The sequence below is a fragment of the Hydra vulgaris genome, chromosome 15, assembly GCF_038396675.1.
Source record: "Hydra vulgaris chromosome 15, alternate assembly HydraT2T_AEP".
Lineage (NCBI taxonomy): Eukaryota > Metazoa > Cnidaria > Hydrozoa > Anthoathecata > Hydridae > Hydra > Hydra vulgaris.
Window position 1 is genome coordinate 44,720,727 of NC_088934.1, and position 19,274 is coordinate 44,740,000.

Genomic DNA, 19,274 nt, shown 5'->3' on the forward strand with positions numbered 1-19,274 from the left:
GAAAAAACATTCTGTTAAAACAGGAGTATAAAGTTGAGTTTCCACAAAAAGCTACTTTAGATGTAAGTTTGTCCAGAAATTAATACATAATTTTGTAGATAAGAAACAATACAGGAACAAGGATAGAACCTAAAGGTACCCCAGTAGTTGCTAGAAATAAAAAAGTCTAGGCCTTCAAGAATGACTTTAATACTGCAGTTAGAAAGAAATGATTTGATAATTTAAAACTTTTTTAGATACACCATATGAAGCAAGCTTATGGAAAAGACCAACATGCCAACTTTTGTTGAAAGCTTTTGATTAGTCAAGAGCAATAGCCATTGCCTTGCCGTCTCCATCTAATGCACATAAGAACTTTTCAATTAAAGCAGTTAACATGTCAGCCATAGAACAGGAAGATCGAAACTCGTATCAGAGAGTAAGTGATTAGACTTAAGATAGGAATTTGTTGATTAAAGACATTGCTAGAGATAATATGGAGAAAACTAATCAAAGTTGAAGGGGTTCTGCAGAACGAATGTTCTCCAGAATAGAATAGTTGGAGGGGCCAGAATGTTCTCCAGAGTTTTTAAAAATTGGAATCAGATGCCTTTTCCAGTAGACAGGAAAACTAGATTCAGTTAATAAATAGTTTAGAGAAAATTGAAAATATGAGATTAATATGAGATAAGATACAAGAATTAACATAAGATACCAGATTTAATAAAATTAGAATAATGGAGCTTTGTATCAGAAATCATTTTTTCACATTGGTTTTTTGCAATATGAAAAAGATATTTGTTCTCAAAAAAGTTGTTTTTGTAAAAAAAGTTGAAAAAAAAATTGTGATCTTAATTAGCGATCAACCGATATTCTGTTTTGGTATTAGTTTCAGCCAAATTTCCATTTTGAACCAATACCAAAAGTATCCATATGCTTCTTAAAAATATTAAAATCACAAATAATCAAACCATTACAATGCATTGTAGTGTGCATAATATTTAGAATCTTAACTAACATATTGTTTATAGAAATTTGGTTGTTAATAGCTTAAATAGAAAGTGCATAAGGATAGTATTTTGTGGATGTAAGCTAAAAGTTATTTTTATAGATTTTTCTATGAGTAATTTTATTTTTCTTATTATTTATTTATGACTATTGATTTATTTTTATTATATATATCTTAAAAAAAATAAACTACAAATGTAAAAAAACAACAAATCTAAATAAACAATAAATGTAAAACTGCAATTTTAAATATCATTTTCTAATGAAATTAATTTTGTTTAGCTGAAACCTTGGTTTTAGTTTGGTTAGTTTCATTGCCATAATGTCAGTTTTGGTTTTGGTATTAAACTAGTCTACCCAAAATATTGATTTATTTTAGTTTCAACTTTTTTTGTAAAAATTCCTGTTTTGGTTGACCACTAGATTTGATATAACAGCTGCACAAGAAGATCAAAACTATGGAGTAGATTGAGGCTTGACTTAAAACTGACAAAAATTAATAAAAGCTTTAACATCTGCCTGAATCCAGGATTTTACATAGTAGGTGCATTTATCAGGAACAAAAATTATTCATTTATTGGAGACGAAAGACACCAGTTCAAGGATCATCATAAAGGAAATCAAGAATCTTTAAGAATCTTTAAGTCAGCTTTAAGTCAAAAGTAACAAGTGGTTCCTTAAAAAAAAAAAAAATAGGTCCTCAAAACAAAAATTTACTTGACTGAATTGTGTCAAATGACTAGCCAACTAAATTCGTAAAAAAAGCGACTATAACTTGAAAATCATCTTCTTCAGGGGGTGGGGGTTTAACACCAACTCCTTTCCTCGTAAAATTGCCTCTGGATGTCATGATATAAAGAGTGGTAAGAGGATTCAAAACTAATTTAAAACCAGTCTACCCTGTGCAACAAACCCCCAGCTTCAATAGGTATAATACTGTCCTTATAACTAGTTTCTCATATAACTATTTCTTCTGATGAATAATTAATTAAAAATCTTTTACACTCTTAACATCTGTCCAACTTGTTTTTGTGGTTTTACTAAGTATGTAGTTTATATCCCAAGCCCGCTAATAAGTTAAATAAATTTTAAATTCACTATTATATCATGTATATAAATTTTAACATTGATGCAATTGTTACAGAACAGCAAGCACACACCTTCAGTGTTTGATTTTTCTCATACATTACCTGTAGTTGATAGTACATGATCTAACTGGTTATTTACTTTTTTTTTTATTAAAAACAATTGCAGTTTTTTGAACTATTTAAATAAAAAAAACATTAATTTACTTGGTTGCACTGACCATATTTTAAAATTTCTAAAAATAACATTAATCCCTTGATAATTGTTTTGTAACAATCTTCACAGGTATACTTTACTTACACATCTATTTACATCTATTTTATTTTTTTTATTTATTTATTAGTATGCAAAACACAAAAGAAATTATTTCCAAAAAATAAAAAATAATAAGCTACTTTTTTTCATTCTTTATTATTATTATTTTTTTGGACATTAGTTTACCGTAAATCTCCAAAGAAGACTACGAGCATCAGTTTAAAGTTTACTAAAAGGTATACAAATTTAAGTTATTACATCTATAATAAATCTATAGTATACATATATTGCATACTTACATCTATTTCTACTTACATTTTACTTACTACAGAAAAATTTTCAGTACTATTTCAATTTATATCAAGTTTGCATGTTTCCACAATGAATGCTAATGTGAACTGATTTTATGAATCTGATAACTAATGATGATGAACTTTCATTAATTGTCTTTTTGTAAATAGTCATATTATAGTCAAACACCAAATTTTTAGGGTCTGCTTTAAAAAGTTAGCAGAAATCACTTTTAAAAGTTATTTATTACTATCAAATAAAAACTCTTCAGTAATCTGATGCAAGCTTAAATGCATTATAAGAACATATGTAATTTCAACTTAAAAAGCAAACTGCCAAACTAAATTATTAGATATAATAGCATTATGTAACACTGAGCAACAAAAAAATATATTTTTTTTTTGCATCTTTAGCAATTTTATTCAAATTATACTAATTTTGGGCTGAGAAAAAAGAAAACAACAGCAAAATTTTTTATTAGCTCTAGTTTCTGAGATATACAATCGCAATAAATTTTTATTTCAGTTAATTTGCAACAGAGCAATATGACATATAATTTACAAATTCTAATAATATTTAAAGTACATCTGGTTTTTTTATTACAGATATATTCTAACAGTTTAAACAAAGAAATCATGATCATCGAGCTAATAGGTATAAAGATGATTATGGGGTATTGTCACAAGATTGTGATCTTTTTGCTTTCCTTTTGTAGACTAGTTCTGGAGCATCCCTACTCACAAACCAACATAACTTGCAAGCAGGGCCTCATTCCAACAACCTTGATATCTTTGTTCCATTACAGAAATAACTTGGTGAAACTTTTCCCTATGTTCATCACTAACAGCTCCAGAACTGGTGGAAAATAAGTCTAGGTGTGAGTGGAGAAAATAAATCTTGAGGGACATGTTACACCCAAGTTGATGATATTTTTGCAGAAGTACTGTTACCAATTGAATGTAGTTATCATCTCTTTTGTTGCTAAAAATTCACAAATCACTCCCTTAAGAGCTTCCCAAGTTTCCTTTTCTTGCCCCTTCAAAACTTTGTCAAATGCAGAATCCTTCATAAGTTGACGTATTTAAGGCCCAACAAAAATAACCTCTTTAACTTTTGCATCACTTATTTTTGAAAATTTGTTTCTTAAATACCTAAAAGCCTGTCCTTCTTTTTTCATACCTTTGACAAAAATTTTCATCAAACCCAACTTAATATGTAATGGTGGAAGAAGAACATCTTTTGGATCCACGAGTGGTTCAGCAATAACATTTTTTCATCTGTTATGAGATTTCTTGCAGGCCATACACAAAAAGCAGCAGTATTTAGTATACCCTAATCGCATTCCTAAAAGTATAGCAATGACTTTTAGATCACCACAAAGTTCATTGTAACTAATTGTGTTGAGGAGAACTTTCATAAGTCATTTTGTGTTGAGGAGAACTTTCATAAGTAAATTTTTATGTCTCTTTCATGTGAACTGCATGGCCAATAGGAACAGAAGGAAGACGGTTTCGATTGTGCAGTAATACAGCTTTTAAGCTTAGCTTAGATGAGTCTATGAACAATCACCATTCAGTTGGATCATAGTTCAAATTAAGACAATATATTAATTCAAAGACATCAATGTAAAACAAAAAGATTATTTTTCTTCTCAGAAGAAAGCAGATTCTGCTGCCGTTTTCTGTAATCTGAAACCTTGACATCAAATTGGAGAAGATTTCACTGATTTAGCCTTGACCCTAGAAGTTCTGTCTTTTCCTTCAACAAGTCCAGATCTTAAACAAGATTACTTAATTCTGCTTGAATCAATCTGTGTGGCACATCATCTGATAACACAAATTCAGGATCATTTGGTGTAGAAGACTTGTTTTCTTTTTCTTCTATTTCTACTTCATTTTTGCCTTCATTTTCTGCTTCTAAATCACAACTTTAGGTCAAGTAGGAACTGGTAAACTATCTAAATGTGAAATAGGTCAAATGGCAGATGGAAGATTCGGATACTTAACTGTTCCTATTTTCTTTATAGACAAACCTGCTTTAATGGGATCTTTCAACCATTCTCGTAGTGTAACCAAACAAGACCTACAGCATGTATGTGCAGCCCATGACTTATCCTTACTTCCCCTACCTTCATATTGAAGTAATGCTGGTAAGCAGTCTTCACAAGAAGAATCTTTTCTGTGAGAAAAATGTAAACCACAAATGTAACAAAAATTGTTCACTAAATTTACACACTTCCCTGGCATGTTGATTTGTCAAATTTTACACTAGTAAATAAAATCAAAAAAACTAAGAATAGATTAGCAAACACACATAACTAATATCACAAGTTTTAAACATGAATAAAACATTATGGATAGTCATATAATAGACATTATAAATGAAAAACGAAGAAAAAAACAAAAAACTTGAAGATACGAAATTCAAACAATAAATCTTCTTCAAAAAAGAATAAAAATTTAAATGTGAAAATATAATGAATAAAAAACAGGAGAACTTTAAGATCATTTTTGTCAAATTTGAACCAATGCCATTATATTATTTAATAAAAACTATTTTTATTTTTATTTTATACCTGTAATGTCTGCTTTTTTGACAGTGTGATTTATGTAATTTTGTAACGTTTTTTTTTTTATTACACCTGATGATGCTGACCACTATAGGTCAGCGAAATAATTAAAGTTAATTGAAAAAAATTATTTATAAGTTTTTAATAATAATAACAATAAAAATTACCTTGTTGATTGGTTTAAAAAGAACAACTTTTCCAATATACTTGTATAAATCTCTATGTTGAATTCTTCTTAAAATATTTTGAGACTAAATGTTAACTTTTAAATTTAGATATAAAGACTTAATAATTACTAAATATAACTTATAATAAATTTACAATTAATTACAATTACATTAGTTAAGATTACCTTATAATAATTTATAAAATACAAATTTACTGGTTTTAAATTTTCATTGGTCGATACTTGGATTAATGTCAATATTTCATCGTTTAAAAATGTAAAAGCCTTCATGTCATATATGCAATCTAAAATTTTAACCATTTTCCTGAAAATAGTTAATTAAAAAAAATTAAACTCAAAATTTAAGATCCTAATTCAGCGCTCAAAATAATTGCTAGACATTGGTGCCTCTCTGGCCTTTGTAATGTCAAACAGACGGATCACCTTAAAAGTATTTTATTTGAAAAAAGTCATGAAAATGCTAAAGGAACTAAAAACAAAATATCATTTAAAAAAAAGATTTTAAGAACTGCATAATACAAAAGAACAATAAAACTTACCCATCAGTACCTGGAAGAACAATATGATCATTGGCTTTTATAAGTGCTTCAGAAATCCTTAAATAAATTCAAATCATTGCCATATATAAATATCTGTGTGTATGTGTGTGTGTATGTATGTGTGATTAGTTTTTAAAAAATGTGTACTTGCCTAAACTTAAATTTATCATAAATTACTTACATAAAGTCCAAAACTTTGACAGTTTTATGCTGATAAGCTCTTCTATGCAAGCTATTTCTTGTATGGAACATGTCATATAAAGTCATCACTTCCTAATTAAACAGGTCATATGAGGTTAACACCAGATTATTATTTACATTTCAATATATATATATATATATATATATATATATATATATATATATATATATATATATATATATATATATATATATATACACACACATATATGTATATATATATATATTTATATCAGGGGCTATTCTAAACTGTTTTTTTCAACCTAATTTTGGTGTCAATTTGGATGTCGCCCTAATTAAAAATTGAAGACCTTATTTTTTTTACTGTAAATAGTTTTTTTGTGAAAAAATGCCTACATTCAGCAATTTTTCCACTAAATATTGCCGGGACGGGGGGTACCGCCGCCCAAATTAATTTCCGAGAATAGCCCCTTTATATATATATACACCATTGACCATAAATTAGAACTCACTTAGTTTTTTTTTATAAAACATTTATAAAACATTAATTCAAAATAAAATAAAATAAAAACTAAAATGTATTTTGTTATTTTATTTTTTAATATTGTAGGTAAAATCTAAATGCATTATGGAAATCTTAAAAAAAAAAAATCTAAACATAATAATTTTGATACTAAAAAATGAAAAATGTAACATGTTATCTTATTTAAAAAAAAAGATAGGCCAAAAGTTAAGAATATACACTACTGTCCATAATTATTCGAATGATCATACTTTTCAATATAAGATATCAAAGTTTTACTTACTATTGGGAGAAAAATTGAAGACAAAATCTAACTGAATTATATGTTATTTTTCTATGTATTACGTTTACATAAAACTTAATATAAAGTTCCATTAGATTATTTTATAATTTATTTGCCTTTTAATACTGCCAAGCGACAATTATAACCGTTAAAGATTTTCTTGACATTTTACATAACAACTTATGGAGTTTGTCGAAGTCAATTTTATGCCACTCATGTTTTTTCCACATTTTTTGCATAACTAGCCATTCCTTTTGGACATTATGATTTATTCCATAAAAGTCCTATAAAAGAGAGGTCTGGTAAATGGGAAGGCCATTCCATACAATATTTGATCATTCTCTAATTCGGTCAACAAACTTATACAATGTTCTGAAGATTATGTTTTGAATTTAAGCTTTAGGTTAATTTCTTCTAAAAAATAAATGGTTTCCAATTAATCCAACTTTCAAAAGAAAAGCATGACTTTTAAAATATGTCCTAATAAATTACTTTTGTCATCATTCCTTCTATTTTAATAACGTCACCTATTGTTAATGTCACCTATTTTAATAATGTCACCTGTGGCATTTTAACCAAAACAGCCCCACACCTTAACACTACATCTAACATATTTCACAGTCAATAATACACATTGCTTTATGATATGTCGACCTTCAAATAATCGATAGCATCCAAGTCCTGCATAATTCATGCAGGCCTATATGCCTACACTGCCACTGCCTTGCATGGCTTGTTTTAATATACAATTCGAATCAAATCTTTTTAAGGTGATTGCAGTAGCATAAAACAGCATTTCCGCATATCTACCTCGACATTCATTTCGTCTGAGAATATAACATTTTCCCACTTGCAATTGGACTAATTTTTATGTTGATAGCACCAGGCAATCCTTGTTTTATGCTTTTTTTTTGGAGAGACATGGCTTTATGCGTGCAGACCGCCACATATAGTTATTTCTATGAAGAATCTTTTGAACAGTTCTTGCACTCACATTTATTCCAGAAGTATTGTTCAATTTATGGCATACACCACGAATTTATTTCGAAGTATTGTTCAATTTATGGCATACACCCCATATACACCCCAGTGGAAATATTTCTTATGAAAATAAAAGTACACCAGAAACGGATTTTTGAAACCACCGTACCTTGTATAATTTATATCTATATCTTCTTTTATATAATTTACTTCACAATAAATTATATATATAGTTAAAAAGTTATTCTTGTTTTTAGTTTTTTATCCCCAATCATCTCCAAAAAATAACTTTAAAAGGTCACAACTTTTAAAAGACGTATTTTTTTGAATGATATTTAAAATTTTGATTCTGATAAATATGAAAAGAAAATAAATTCATAAACATTTTAAGGACGTTACATTAGGGACGTGTTCTTAGAGTTTAAATATGATTGGGTCCGATCACTCAAACACAAATAAAAAGAAGATTTTAGTTTTGTTGTTGTGGTTTTTAGTGATATAACAAGTTAATAATAACTGTTAGTTATAACAATATTTGTTAATAAAAACAATTATTAAACTGTTAATAACATAACAAGTTAATAACAACTGTTTCATATTTTACTAACTTTTCACAATAAATTATATATATAATAATTTATATAATTAATATATATATATATATATATATAATTAATCAGTTAGACTTTTAGAAAAGAAAGTATGACAAGAGTTATATGTAACAATAGCTTTATGCAATCTTTTCAAATAATTTTTGTGACATTTGGATACCTTGTAACCGTTTTTGCAGAACTGACTAAAATTTTGATGAACAGATTCAGAGGCTTGCTCACTCCTTTTTGGACTTGAAGGTATTTTTAAAATACTCTTCTGTATGTTTTACCAAAGTTTATAAAATGTTACATGTTTTACTTTTACAAACTACTGTTTTAATTTGTATCATGTCAATTTACATAACCCTCAAAATCATTTTTTATTGCTTAAATATTTGAAATTGGTTTTTATATATAAAAAATATTCTATCAAATATTCTTAATAAAACTACACTTCTTAATAAAACTCAACATTCTTAATAAAACTACACTTCTTTCTTGTATTTTACTTAAATTTTTTCCTTTTTCAAAGCAAATTAAATAAACTTTACTCCTACTTTGACTGTGACTTTGCCTTGAATACGGCATTTCAAAGGTCAAAAAGTTATTAATATTTAAACTTTCAAAGCACAACTAACGTTATTACAAATGCAACATGTAACAAAACACAAATTACAATAATGCATAAAAATCAAACCTTGTTAAAACTAAAAGTTTTAAAAGCTTTGAAAAAGGAAAAAATTTAAGTAAAATACAAGAAAGAAGTGTAGTTTTATTAAGAATTATATTTTATTAATTAATATTGTCAATGAAAAATATTTCATTGACAATATTAATTTAAATGATAACCGTTTTCCAAATGGAATTTGTGAAAAATGTCGAACTAATTTAGTAAAAATAGAAAAAGGTAACACCAATATAGTTTTATGTAAACCATTTGATTTCTCTAAGATCAAAAAAACTATTCTTACTAGAAACCAATAGTTTTGCCAATGCGATATTTGCCTTACTGCTAGGAGTAATTAAACACATGGATCAAATATAGACAAAAGAGGAAGACCAAAACTCAACATGAAAGTTTTACCCTCTCTTGGACCAGTTGAAGTTTGTAAAAGATGTTTAAATGTTATTGGACCAGGATTAGCCTACACCTGTTGTATTACAAAGAGAGAGGAAAACCTAATGAATCAACTAGATGAAGGTAAAAAAATATTAATTTTAATTTTAAGTTCCTATTAAAACTAAATTATAATAATAATTCCAAAGTAATGAAATATTTTATATTGTAGATTTTTATTTAGACAATATTTTATATTGCTGAATTGCAATGTTCCAAAACACCTAAACAAAAGTTTGAAAAACAAGGCAATTTAATTAAGGTTGCAATATGCAGAACTTCAATTAATATACTTTTAAAGCTTTGTTTACTGATTCACCAATACATACAAGTGTAACAAATTAATTAATGCATGTGGTCTCAGTAACACACAAGATGCTAAAGTTTTAAGTATTTTTAGAAGTTGGAAAGGTTGCAAATCATTTGAAAAAAATACAAGAAACAAACTGATTGAATACAACGTCATTTTAAATGAATACTTTAATATAAGACCTGTTAAATTTGATGAGGGTAAAAAGGCTTATTGCAAAGATTTTCTAGGACTGGTGGAAAATGTGGTCAAAAAAAGAAATATTTCAAGTGAGTACATTTTAAAAGATGACATTGATGGAGGAGCTGGATTTTCGAAAACTTGTTTAAATATCTTAGATCGTTGCAAGATATCTAAAGAAAAGGTAAACAAATTTAGTTATGACGAAGGCATATGTAAAGAAAAATACAAAGATGGTGAGGTTAACAAACTCATTATTATTGCACTTGTAGAAAATTTGCAAGAATCTTACGCAAATATGAAAATAATAATTGATTTTATTAATTTAAACTTTTATTAAATATTTTTGTGCTTTCAATATGAAGTTGGCCAATATTTTTTTTGAAACAGAAACTGCAGTCTCAACTCATCCTTGCCCTTAGTGTATAGCTAGCAAAAATGATTTTCAAAATTTTGAATTTCAAGGTGAACATAGAATGCTTGGAATGATGAGATCATCAGCTAATAATTACAATAATGCTTGCAGAAATAAAATTAAAAAATTAAAGTTATCTGCTGTACCCTATCATAACTTTGTAGATCAACCACTTATCAAATTTACCAGATGAAACAAAGGTTATAAAACTTTGTGCTCTGATGGAGCTACACATTCTCAGTGGAAACATAAACAAACTTTTTAATTATCTTGATTCATATACAAAATCTAAAGAATTTGGTTTTAAAGCAGAGGAGTGGAATAAAAACTGGGCTTTAAAAGACCAAGGCTTCATGGTGGGCAATTTAAGGGAGGACAGTGTTCAAAACTTCTTGATAATATAGATATTTTGAACAATTTGATCAAGTCTTTTTCAATAGATACTGATGAACATATTTCTTTCATACTACAAGCATTTAAATGCTTAAGAAAAGTTAAAGTTAGTTGTTAAGCAATGACTTTAGAACCCGACTACGAAATAAAAGTAAAAGATTATCAAGAAGCCTACTATAAACTTGGATTAAGAGTGTCACCTAAATTACAGGCTTTAGTAAAACATAAAGTAGAATTTTTAAAAATGATGTCAAGTGATTATCCAAACAAAGGTCTAGGCTACTGGAGCAAACAAGCCTCTGAATCTGTTTGTCAAAATTTTAGTCAGTTCTGGAAAACAGTAACAAGGTATCCAAATGTCACAAAAATTATTCAAAAAGATTGCATAAAGCTATTGTTACATATAACTCTCGTCATACTTACTTTTCTAAAAGTCTTACTAATTAATTTTTTTTTTTAAACATCTTTGCTTCCAACAAGGCTGCAAGCAGCCACTAATTTAAGTTGGAAGTTACTGAAAGAGAAAAGATGAAGATTGCAGAGCAAGATAACGATTAACGGACAACTTAAAGGATTGCGAATTATATGAATCAGGAAAACAAGATGAAGGAAGCGAATTCCAAAGAGCCGATGTTCGAGGAAAAAAACTAGACAAATAAGCGTTTTTGGAGCACTTAGGAACAGCCACAGAAAAAGGATGAGACTTAATTGAATAACGAGTAACACGAGAATGAATTTTTGTAGATAGCACAAGAGACGCTAGCTCTTTAGAGCAGTGCCCATTACAGTATTTGTAGAAAAAAGAAAGAGAAGCAACACTACGACGATGTGATAATGGTTGGAAGATGGTTGCAAGAGCAGGTCAAACTATGTTTAAAATGAGTTTTTGCACCTTGTCTAAAAGAGAAAGGGCATTGTTAGAAGATCCGCCCCAGATATGGCAACAGTATTCCATACAAGGCTGGATTTGAGATTTATAAAGATAGAGAATAGAATCCGAAGTAAGAAAGTGACGAGCTCGATAAAGAGATGCAACCTTAGCAGATGCTAATTTTGCAACTGATTTGATATATGGTTTCCAAGAAAGATTGGATGAACGAGTTAATCCTAGAAGATGAAGAGTAGATGACTCATCGAGTACATCACCATTCATAAATATAGGAAGACCTAAATGATTGGGATAACGATTGGCTGAAAAAAATTGAGTTTTATCTGTATTGAAGTTCACCAGCCCCATGCTGTAGCAGAAGTGACCCTTTTCAAGCTCAAATGCCGCCTCCAAGCAATCAGAGAGTGTTGGTTTCTTATCACCACAAGAATAAATGGTAGTATCATCAGCAAACAAAGCCACCTTAGATGAGAGAATATCTGGAAGATCGTTGATGTAAATTAAAAAGAGTATAGGGCCAAGAATAGAACCTTGAGGAACCCCTGAAGTTACAGAATAAGAAGAAGAGTGCTGTCCATCTAGGACAACTTTTATGCTACGATTGGAAAGGAAGGATTCAATAATCTTAAAGATGTTGCCAGATACACCATAAGAAGAAAGCTAATGGAGAAGACCAGCATGCCAAACTTTATCAAAAGCTTTTGAAATGTCAAGAGCGATGGCCTTAACCTCTCCACCACTTATCTAATGCACGATAAAACTTATCAGTTATTACTGTTAGCAAATCAGCTGTAGAATGAGAAGATCGAAATCCATATTGATGATCAGAAAGTAAGTTATTAGATTCAAGATGAGAAATTAAGTGTTTGTTAATTAAAGATTCAAAAACCTTGCATAACATAGAAAGAAGACTTATGGGAGGGTAGTTAGACAAATCAAATCGCTCTCCAGAATTTTTGAAGATAGGGATAACGGATGCCGCTTTCCAGCAGGCTGGAAAACAAGACTCTGATAAGCACTTGTTAAATAGTTTTGAGAGTATAGACGACAGAAGAGATTTTTGTATAAAATTTTAAATCTGTCGATTAATTTTAACCTAGTTAAAGATATTATAAAAACAAAAAAAAAATTTTCTATTGAAATCATACTTGGGACACAAGGACCCAAATTTTAGGTTTAATATTGTTTCCAGTCTCCGATCATTGCAATTTTTCTAAAACATTCTTATTTTGCATTAGTATGATTATCACAAAAGTTTATGAAAGCATTACTTCTGGAAGTTATCTGTCTTAAACACTAAAAATTCTGGACCAGCTTGTTTAACCTACTTTTAGTTTTTTAGATATCAACAGAATATTTTCAAAATCTAGGTCATAACAGAACAAGGTACAGTGGTTTTGAAACTGTAATCCGATTCTGGTGTGCTTTTTTTTTTTGTAAGAAATATTTCTAATAGAAAGTGGGCAGAGAGCATTTGATGATAATTTTCCATCATGCTTCATTAAGCGAATTAATAAAAATTCATCTCTTTGTGTTGTTATAGATGGCCAACCAGATTGTTGGCGATCTTTTATGTGACTTTTTCAGTATAATGTTTTAAAATACGTGCAAAAACATAAAATATATATGTATATATATATTAGCCACTACCATTTCCGCAAAATTTTTTATCTTTGAAGATCATCATTTAATTTCTGGTGCATTTTGATTAGTACATTGCAGCAGCCTGGCTTATTCCACACCCATCAGAAATATCAATTACTCCAATAAGCTGGGCCTCATTTAGATCTGGTGAGCTTAAAATTACTGCCAACCTTTCCACATTTTTGCCATGATTTAGAACATTTGTAATTTTTTTTTGTGTCCATGTGAAGAGTCAGAGATAAGTGTTTAGCTTTTGAGATTTATTTTAATTACTTCATTCATTAAGACCATTTTGTTATGCCTTCTTGAAGTAGTTTCTTATAGTAAAAACTTATTCAAATCTCCATGATACTTGCAATTATAGCTACCTATCCTATTGAAGAAATATCGTATTTTTTTGCAACAATGGCTGTTGATTTAATTATATCTTTATGCAAAGAAAATCATCATTTATTTTTTTCCTTTTTAAATTGCATTCTTTAAAGCCTTTATCTAATTAATCTAAATCTACAAATTCAGAACCAGAATAATTTTCAAGACTTGGTTGAAACATGTTGTTAGACAATGGTTGACCTATCATTTTTGTTTGAAATTAATTTGTTTTTGCAATCTTTCTTTTTATAAACTTTTCATAAATTTTGTCCTTTCGATCCATTGACCACTTTCGCAGATCTTTGGTCATCCAAAAACATACAGTCTTCTTCTCTGATTAAAAGTTATTTAGGCATATTTTTCATTATTATACCATTAACATCTGAAGGAGAAATATTGAAAAGGTTATGCATTTTTTCCCGAAACTCATAATCTTTGTCAGTTTGTTATTCCTATAACAAGTAAGTATAAGTTAGAAAGTAAAGTTAATTACTTACATTTTATCATATTTATATCAATATTATTTTCATCAAAATTAAAAATTATAAGTATTATTTATACCTTTTTTATGATACAATATTGGAACTGAAGCCTTTTCCCTCTATGTTAATTGCGGCTTTAGTAACACACATCAAGCTGTTCTCTTTTTGCTGACAACCACCAGATTGGTACATTTAGACAAAAAAAATTTTTTAAAAAGGACAAGCAACCATCCCCTGAAGTCTAACAGATTTAGAAATTGAACTCATAAAGTATTTTCTATAATGAAGATATCCAAGCTTTTCTCCTTTTGTTGGCAGCTTATTCTCGGGTAGCTTTTCAATGGTTTTTTCTATCAAAAAAGACTTCTATGATCTTGTTTGTATAGATTTTTTCAAATTCCAGACAATTCCTTTTATATATTAATTTTTTTAAATAAACATAAAATTCCAGTATTTTATGTGTATTTTAAGTATTATTTATTAAGTCATATACTAATGTAAAAAATACTTTTCGCTAAAACAAGGAAATTACAAGAAAAGTCTTTAAATTTTAATAGACTGGATCAGGTAGTAAATAAAATTTGAAATAAAAATGTATACAATTTTCTCTATATATGCATCAAAATGCACCAGAAATCAAATGACCTTCAAAAATCAGAAATTTTGCAGAATGGGGGCTAATATATATATATATATATATATATATATATATATATATATATATATATATATATATATATATATATATATATATATATATATATATATATATATATATATATATATATATATATATATATATATATATATATATACTGAGGCATATTCGTTTAGACGCATCAATTTTTTTCTCTTTATGTTAATTTTTTATATGTATTGTCAAATGATATGCATGCAAGTTATTATCAAAATAATTATTGTGTTGTGGGCTAATAAAAACCACAAAAAAATTTTTTCTATGTGTCTTTATTAACATGAGAGTATGTTTGATATACAAAAGCACATTTTTTAATTGGAATATATCTATAGACGCAATCAGGTAAATAATTATTGATTTTTAATCACTTTTACACAAATAAATTGATAAATTTTAGTGTAATTTGATCTTTTGCTCAGCCAGTATCATTTTTATTGCATTTTACGAAAGGCCTAAAGGAAAGTATTTGACAGATGCTAAAAAAATACAAATTAATTTATATCATGGCTCAGAAATCTCACTAGCACTTTCTATACAAGAAATAGCAAGAAAATTTGGAAGATCTGACCATGTTGTACGAAACTACATTGTAAAAGGTGATAATTACGGTGTAAAAAAAGCAACAAACGGCAACAAAGTATTAACAAATCAGCAAATTAATCGAATTTGCTTCAAAGCAACCAAAAATAAATTGAATGCAACACAAATAAAGGATAAATTATTATAGCCTGTCACCAATAAACATGTTGCACATATTCTACATACATATTCCAAACATAAAGTGGAAAAAACCACACCACAAACCAATGTTAAAAAACACCATAAAATTGCTAGATTACAGTTTGCTAAAAACCATATGCATTGGACTCATGAGTGGCAAAATGTAATATTTTCAGATGAAAAAAAGTTCAATTTAGATGGTCCGGACTCTTACAGTTGTTATTGGCATGATCTAAGAGGAATAAATGACCCACAAACAAAACGAAATTATGGAGGAGGAAGTTTAATGGTTTGGGGTGGATTTTCTTATTCAGAAAAATTAACTTTGTGTTGTGGTTTACCTAAAATGAACTCGATAAAGTATACAGAAATGTTGGATGATGTTCTCATAACTTATATGGATGAAAACATGGATGATAATGCCATATTTCAGCAAGATAATGCTGCAATTCACACATCTAGGCATTCTATGATATGGTTTAAAGACCACAATATCCCGGTTCTTGAATGGCCAGCTTGTAGCCCGGACTTAAATCCAATCGAGAACATGTGGGGAATGCTATCAAAAAAAGTTTATGACGCTAAAGCAGCCGGACACCAATTTAAAACTGTTACTGAGTTAAAGTGTAAAATCCTTGAAACATGGTCTGAGTTGGATCAAACAACACTTCAACGACAAGTGGAGTCAATGAAAGGCAGAATTTTTGAGGTGATCCAGTGTAATGGAGGACATATGCATTACTAATTTCCATCTTTTAATGTAAAAAATATGACTGCGTCTATAGATATATTCCAATTAAAAAATGTACTTTTATATATCAAACATAATCTCATGTTAATAAAGACACATGGAAAAATTTTTTTTGTGATTTTTATTAGCCCACAACACAACAATTATTTTGATAATAACATGCATGCATATCCGTTGACAATTCATTGAAAAAAATTAAAACAAAGAGAAAAAAATTGATGCGTCTAAACGAATATATGCCTCAGTGTATACATATATATATATATATATATATATATACATATATATATATATATATATATATACATATATATATATATATATATATATATATACATATATATATATATATATATATATATATATACATATATATATATACATATATATATATATATATATATATATATATATATATATATATATATATATATATATATATATATATATATATATATATATATATATATATATATATAAAGTATATATATATATATAAAGTATAATGTGAATTTTGAAAAAATTGTTTAGATAAAAAATTTATAGGATTTTCAATACTTATTCAGCCCTATCTATAAACACAGACCTGGCTATAAATAATTATTCTTATATTTATTTTATTAACTATAATGTGTCAAAAAACAATGTAACTAAAGATTTAGTCTTTTTTAAAAAATAATTTCTAGTTTGAATTTAAAATAAATTGTATGAATTTAGTTTATTAGGCAGCTTTAGGCAGTTTCTTCAGTTTTTTAAAATTAGTTGGTTCCTTTTCAAATGCGCAAACATACCATATCATTGGCTAATTTTGACATACCTACCAGCATCTCTATTCATGCCCAAACTTTGAGTGTCAAAAATATGTTGGTAGGTATGTCAAAACTAGTCAATGGCAGGTGTGTTTGCGCATATGAAAAGAAACAAAACTAATTTTAAAAATCTGCTTAATGCAACAAACTCAAAATCAAGCTAAAAATAATTATCTTAGTTTATCTTTGCAGTACAAAGACTTCTAACACCTCAGATTGAAAAATACCTCTAACAATTAGGAGTTGAAATATCTCTGTATAACTATATTTAACCGAATAAATTAATATGTACTTTGTCAACCTGATTTTTTATATTTATTGTATATTTATTAAACTTTACATTAAAAACTATAAAAAGAACTTTCACCTTATCTCTTGTACATATTTGCAATTTTCCATTTACTGATAAAACACGAGCAAACTTCATATAACGTCTACATTGTATACATTAAACATAATTTATTTTTAAACAAAAAAACTTATGAAAAAAAAAAATCTTGTAACAAAAAAAAAAAAACAAAAAAAAAATCTAGATAGAATCAAAAAAACAAGTGATAAATCGTTTAAATGAAAAATGTAGAAAAGTGTAGTAAAGTATATTTTTTCCTCTTTTTTTAGATTTGTTGAAACTGCAATTTAAAAATGGGATAGTTCTATATTAAATGTTAATAAGACTTTAACTCCATTCAACTTAAAAAATTCAATCCATCAAAACATTAAAAATTTTACTTATAGTCAAAATTGTTCGAAATACCAAGATGGTGACAGTCTCTTAAAAAATAATCCCATTTGTCCACATCAACTCCAGTTTTCTTGTTTGCAACTATCTATAAATATTTCAAATATTTCATTTTTTTTTCAACTACTTTTTGTTTTTGAACTAGCTTTAAATAAATGAAACACTTTGAATTATAATTTCACCTCATATAAGAAGCTTTTATCTGCATCCCTTCCATGATAAGGCCATAACTATAATGTTAAATATACTTAATATTAAAAAAATTACTGTGTGTTTATATTATGTAGTTTATTATAAGTTTATTATATTGTCATTTAAGTTAAATTGTATCTATGAAACTGGTTAATGGTTTAGACATTTAGTTTAGCACCCTTGAAAAAATAACCATTCATTGCATACTCCAGATTTTTAAAGTTTATTTAAATAAATGTTATGCATAGCTTGTTGTGTATGGGAATTTAGCTAACAGGTGTTCAAACCTATTAAAAATCATATAATCATGATTGGAAATCAAACATTTTATAAAAATTATTTTTAATTAACAGAACAACTCTTTAAATCCCCTGTCAAAATTAATTTTTTTATCATCAATCAAAATAATGATTTTAAAATGATTTTTATCATTAACTAAAATCAATCAAAAGCTTAACCTTAAAAAGACTTAAAAAGATGGAGAATTTTCAAAGATGGATTATAAAGAATTCTCAAATCAAAAAAAAAGACAGAACAAATTCTTAAAAAAAGCCTGCAACAAAAAATGCATTGAAGTTATACGAACTAGTCAAACAAATAATCCTCCAAATAAAACAAAAAAGAAAGCTAAAAAATAAGAAAAAGTAAAAACCTAAAGGAAGAAGAAAAGACAGAAGACTTAAAAAAACGAAAAGATGGGACAAAACTCCAATACACTAAGATTTAACAAAAAAAACTAGATAAATATGAGTTTTTTGAGCATGAAACAAGAGATTTTAAGATGCAACTTAACTGAATCATGCTAATTCATGCAAGATTGAGTTTTGGTTGACGAATCAAGTGATAATAGCTTGATTAAGCAGCAACCATAAAAGTAATTGTAGAAAAACGAAAATGGTGATTTTCTTATCTATATCGCGTGATGCTTTTATTATCATTATAAAATAAAACCTTAAAACGATGAGACAGCAACTCAAGTTTAGTAGTAAGAAAAAATTCAACAGCAATTTGTTTTAGGACTAAAAGGGAGAGGGCCTCATAAGGAGTACTAACCAAAATATGACAACTGTATTCTAAACAAAACATAACAACCGAAATATGACAACTG

General features: G+C 27.7%; 1 protein-coding gene across 2 annotated transcripts in view; it reads right to left on the reverse strand.

Annotated features, from left to right (window-relative positions):
- LOC100200569 (deoxynucleoside triphosphate triphosphohydrolase SAMHD1) overlaps nt 1–19,274 on the reverse strand; it is a 126,686-nt gene that overhangs the window by 25,798 nt on the left and 81,614 nt on the right. For both annotated transcript variants that reach the window (XM_065820505.1, XM_065820504.1), the window contains exons 7-13: nt 18,157–18,204; nt 17,965–18,062; nt 17,603–17,669; nt 6,096–6,187; nt 5,915–5,971; nt 5,571–5,679; nt 5,356–5,439 (exon numbers count right to left, since the gene is read on the reverse strand). In XM_065820505.1, coding sequence (XP_065676577.1) covers nt 5,356–5,439; nt 5,571–5,679; nt 5,915–5,971; nt 6,096–6,187; nt 17,603–17,669; nt 17,965–18,062; nt 18,157–18,204 — 555 coding nt within the window. The remainder of the gene's footprint in view (nt 1–5,355; nt 5,440–5,570; nt 5,680–5,914; nt 5,972–6,095; nt 6,188–17,602; nt 17,670–17,964; nt 18,063–18,156; nt 18,205–19,274) is intronic.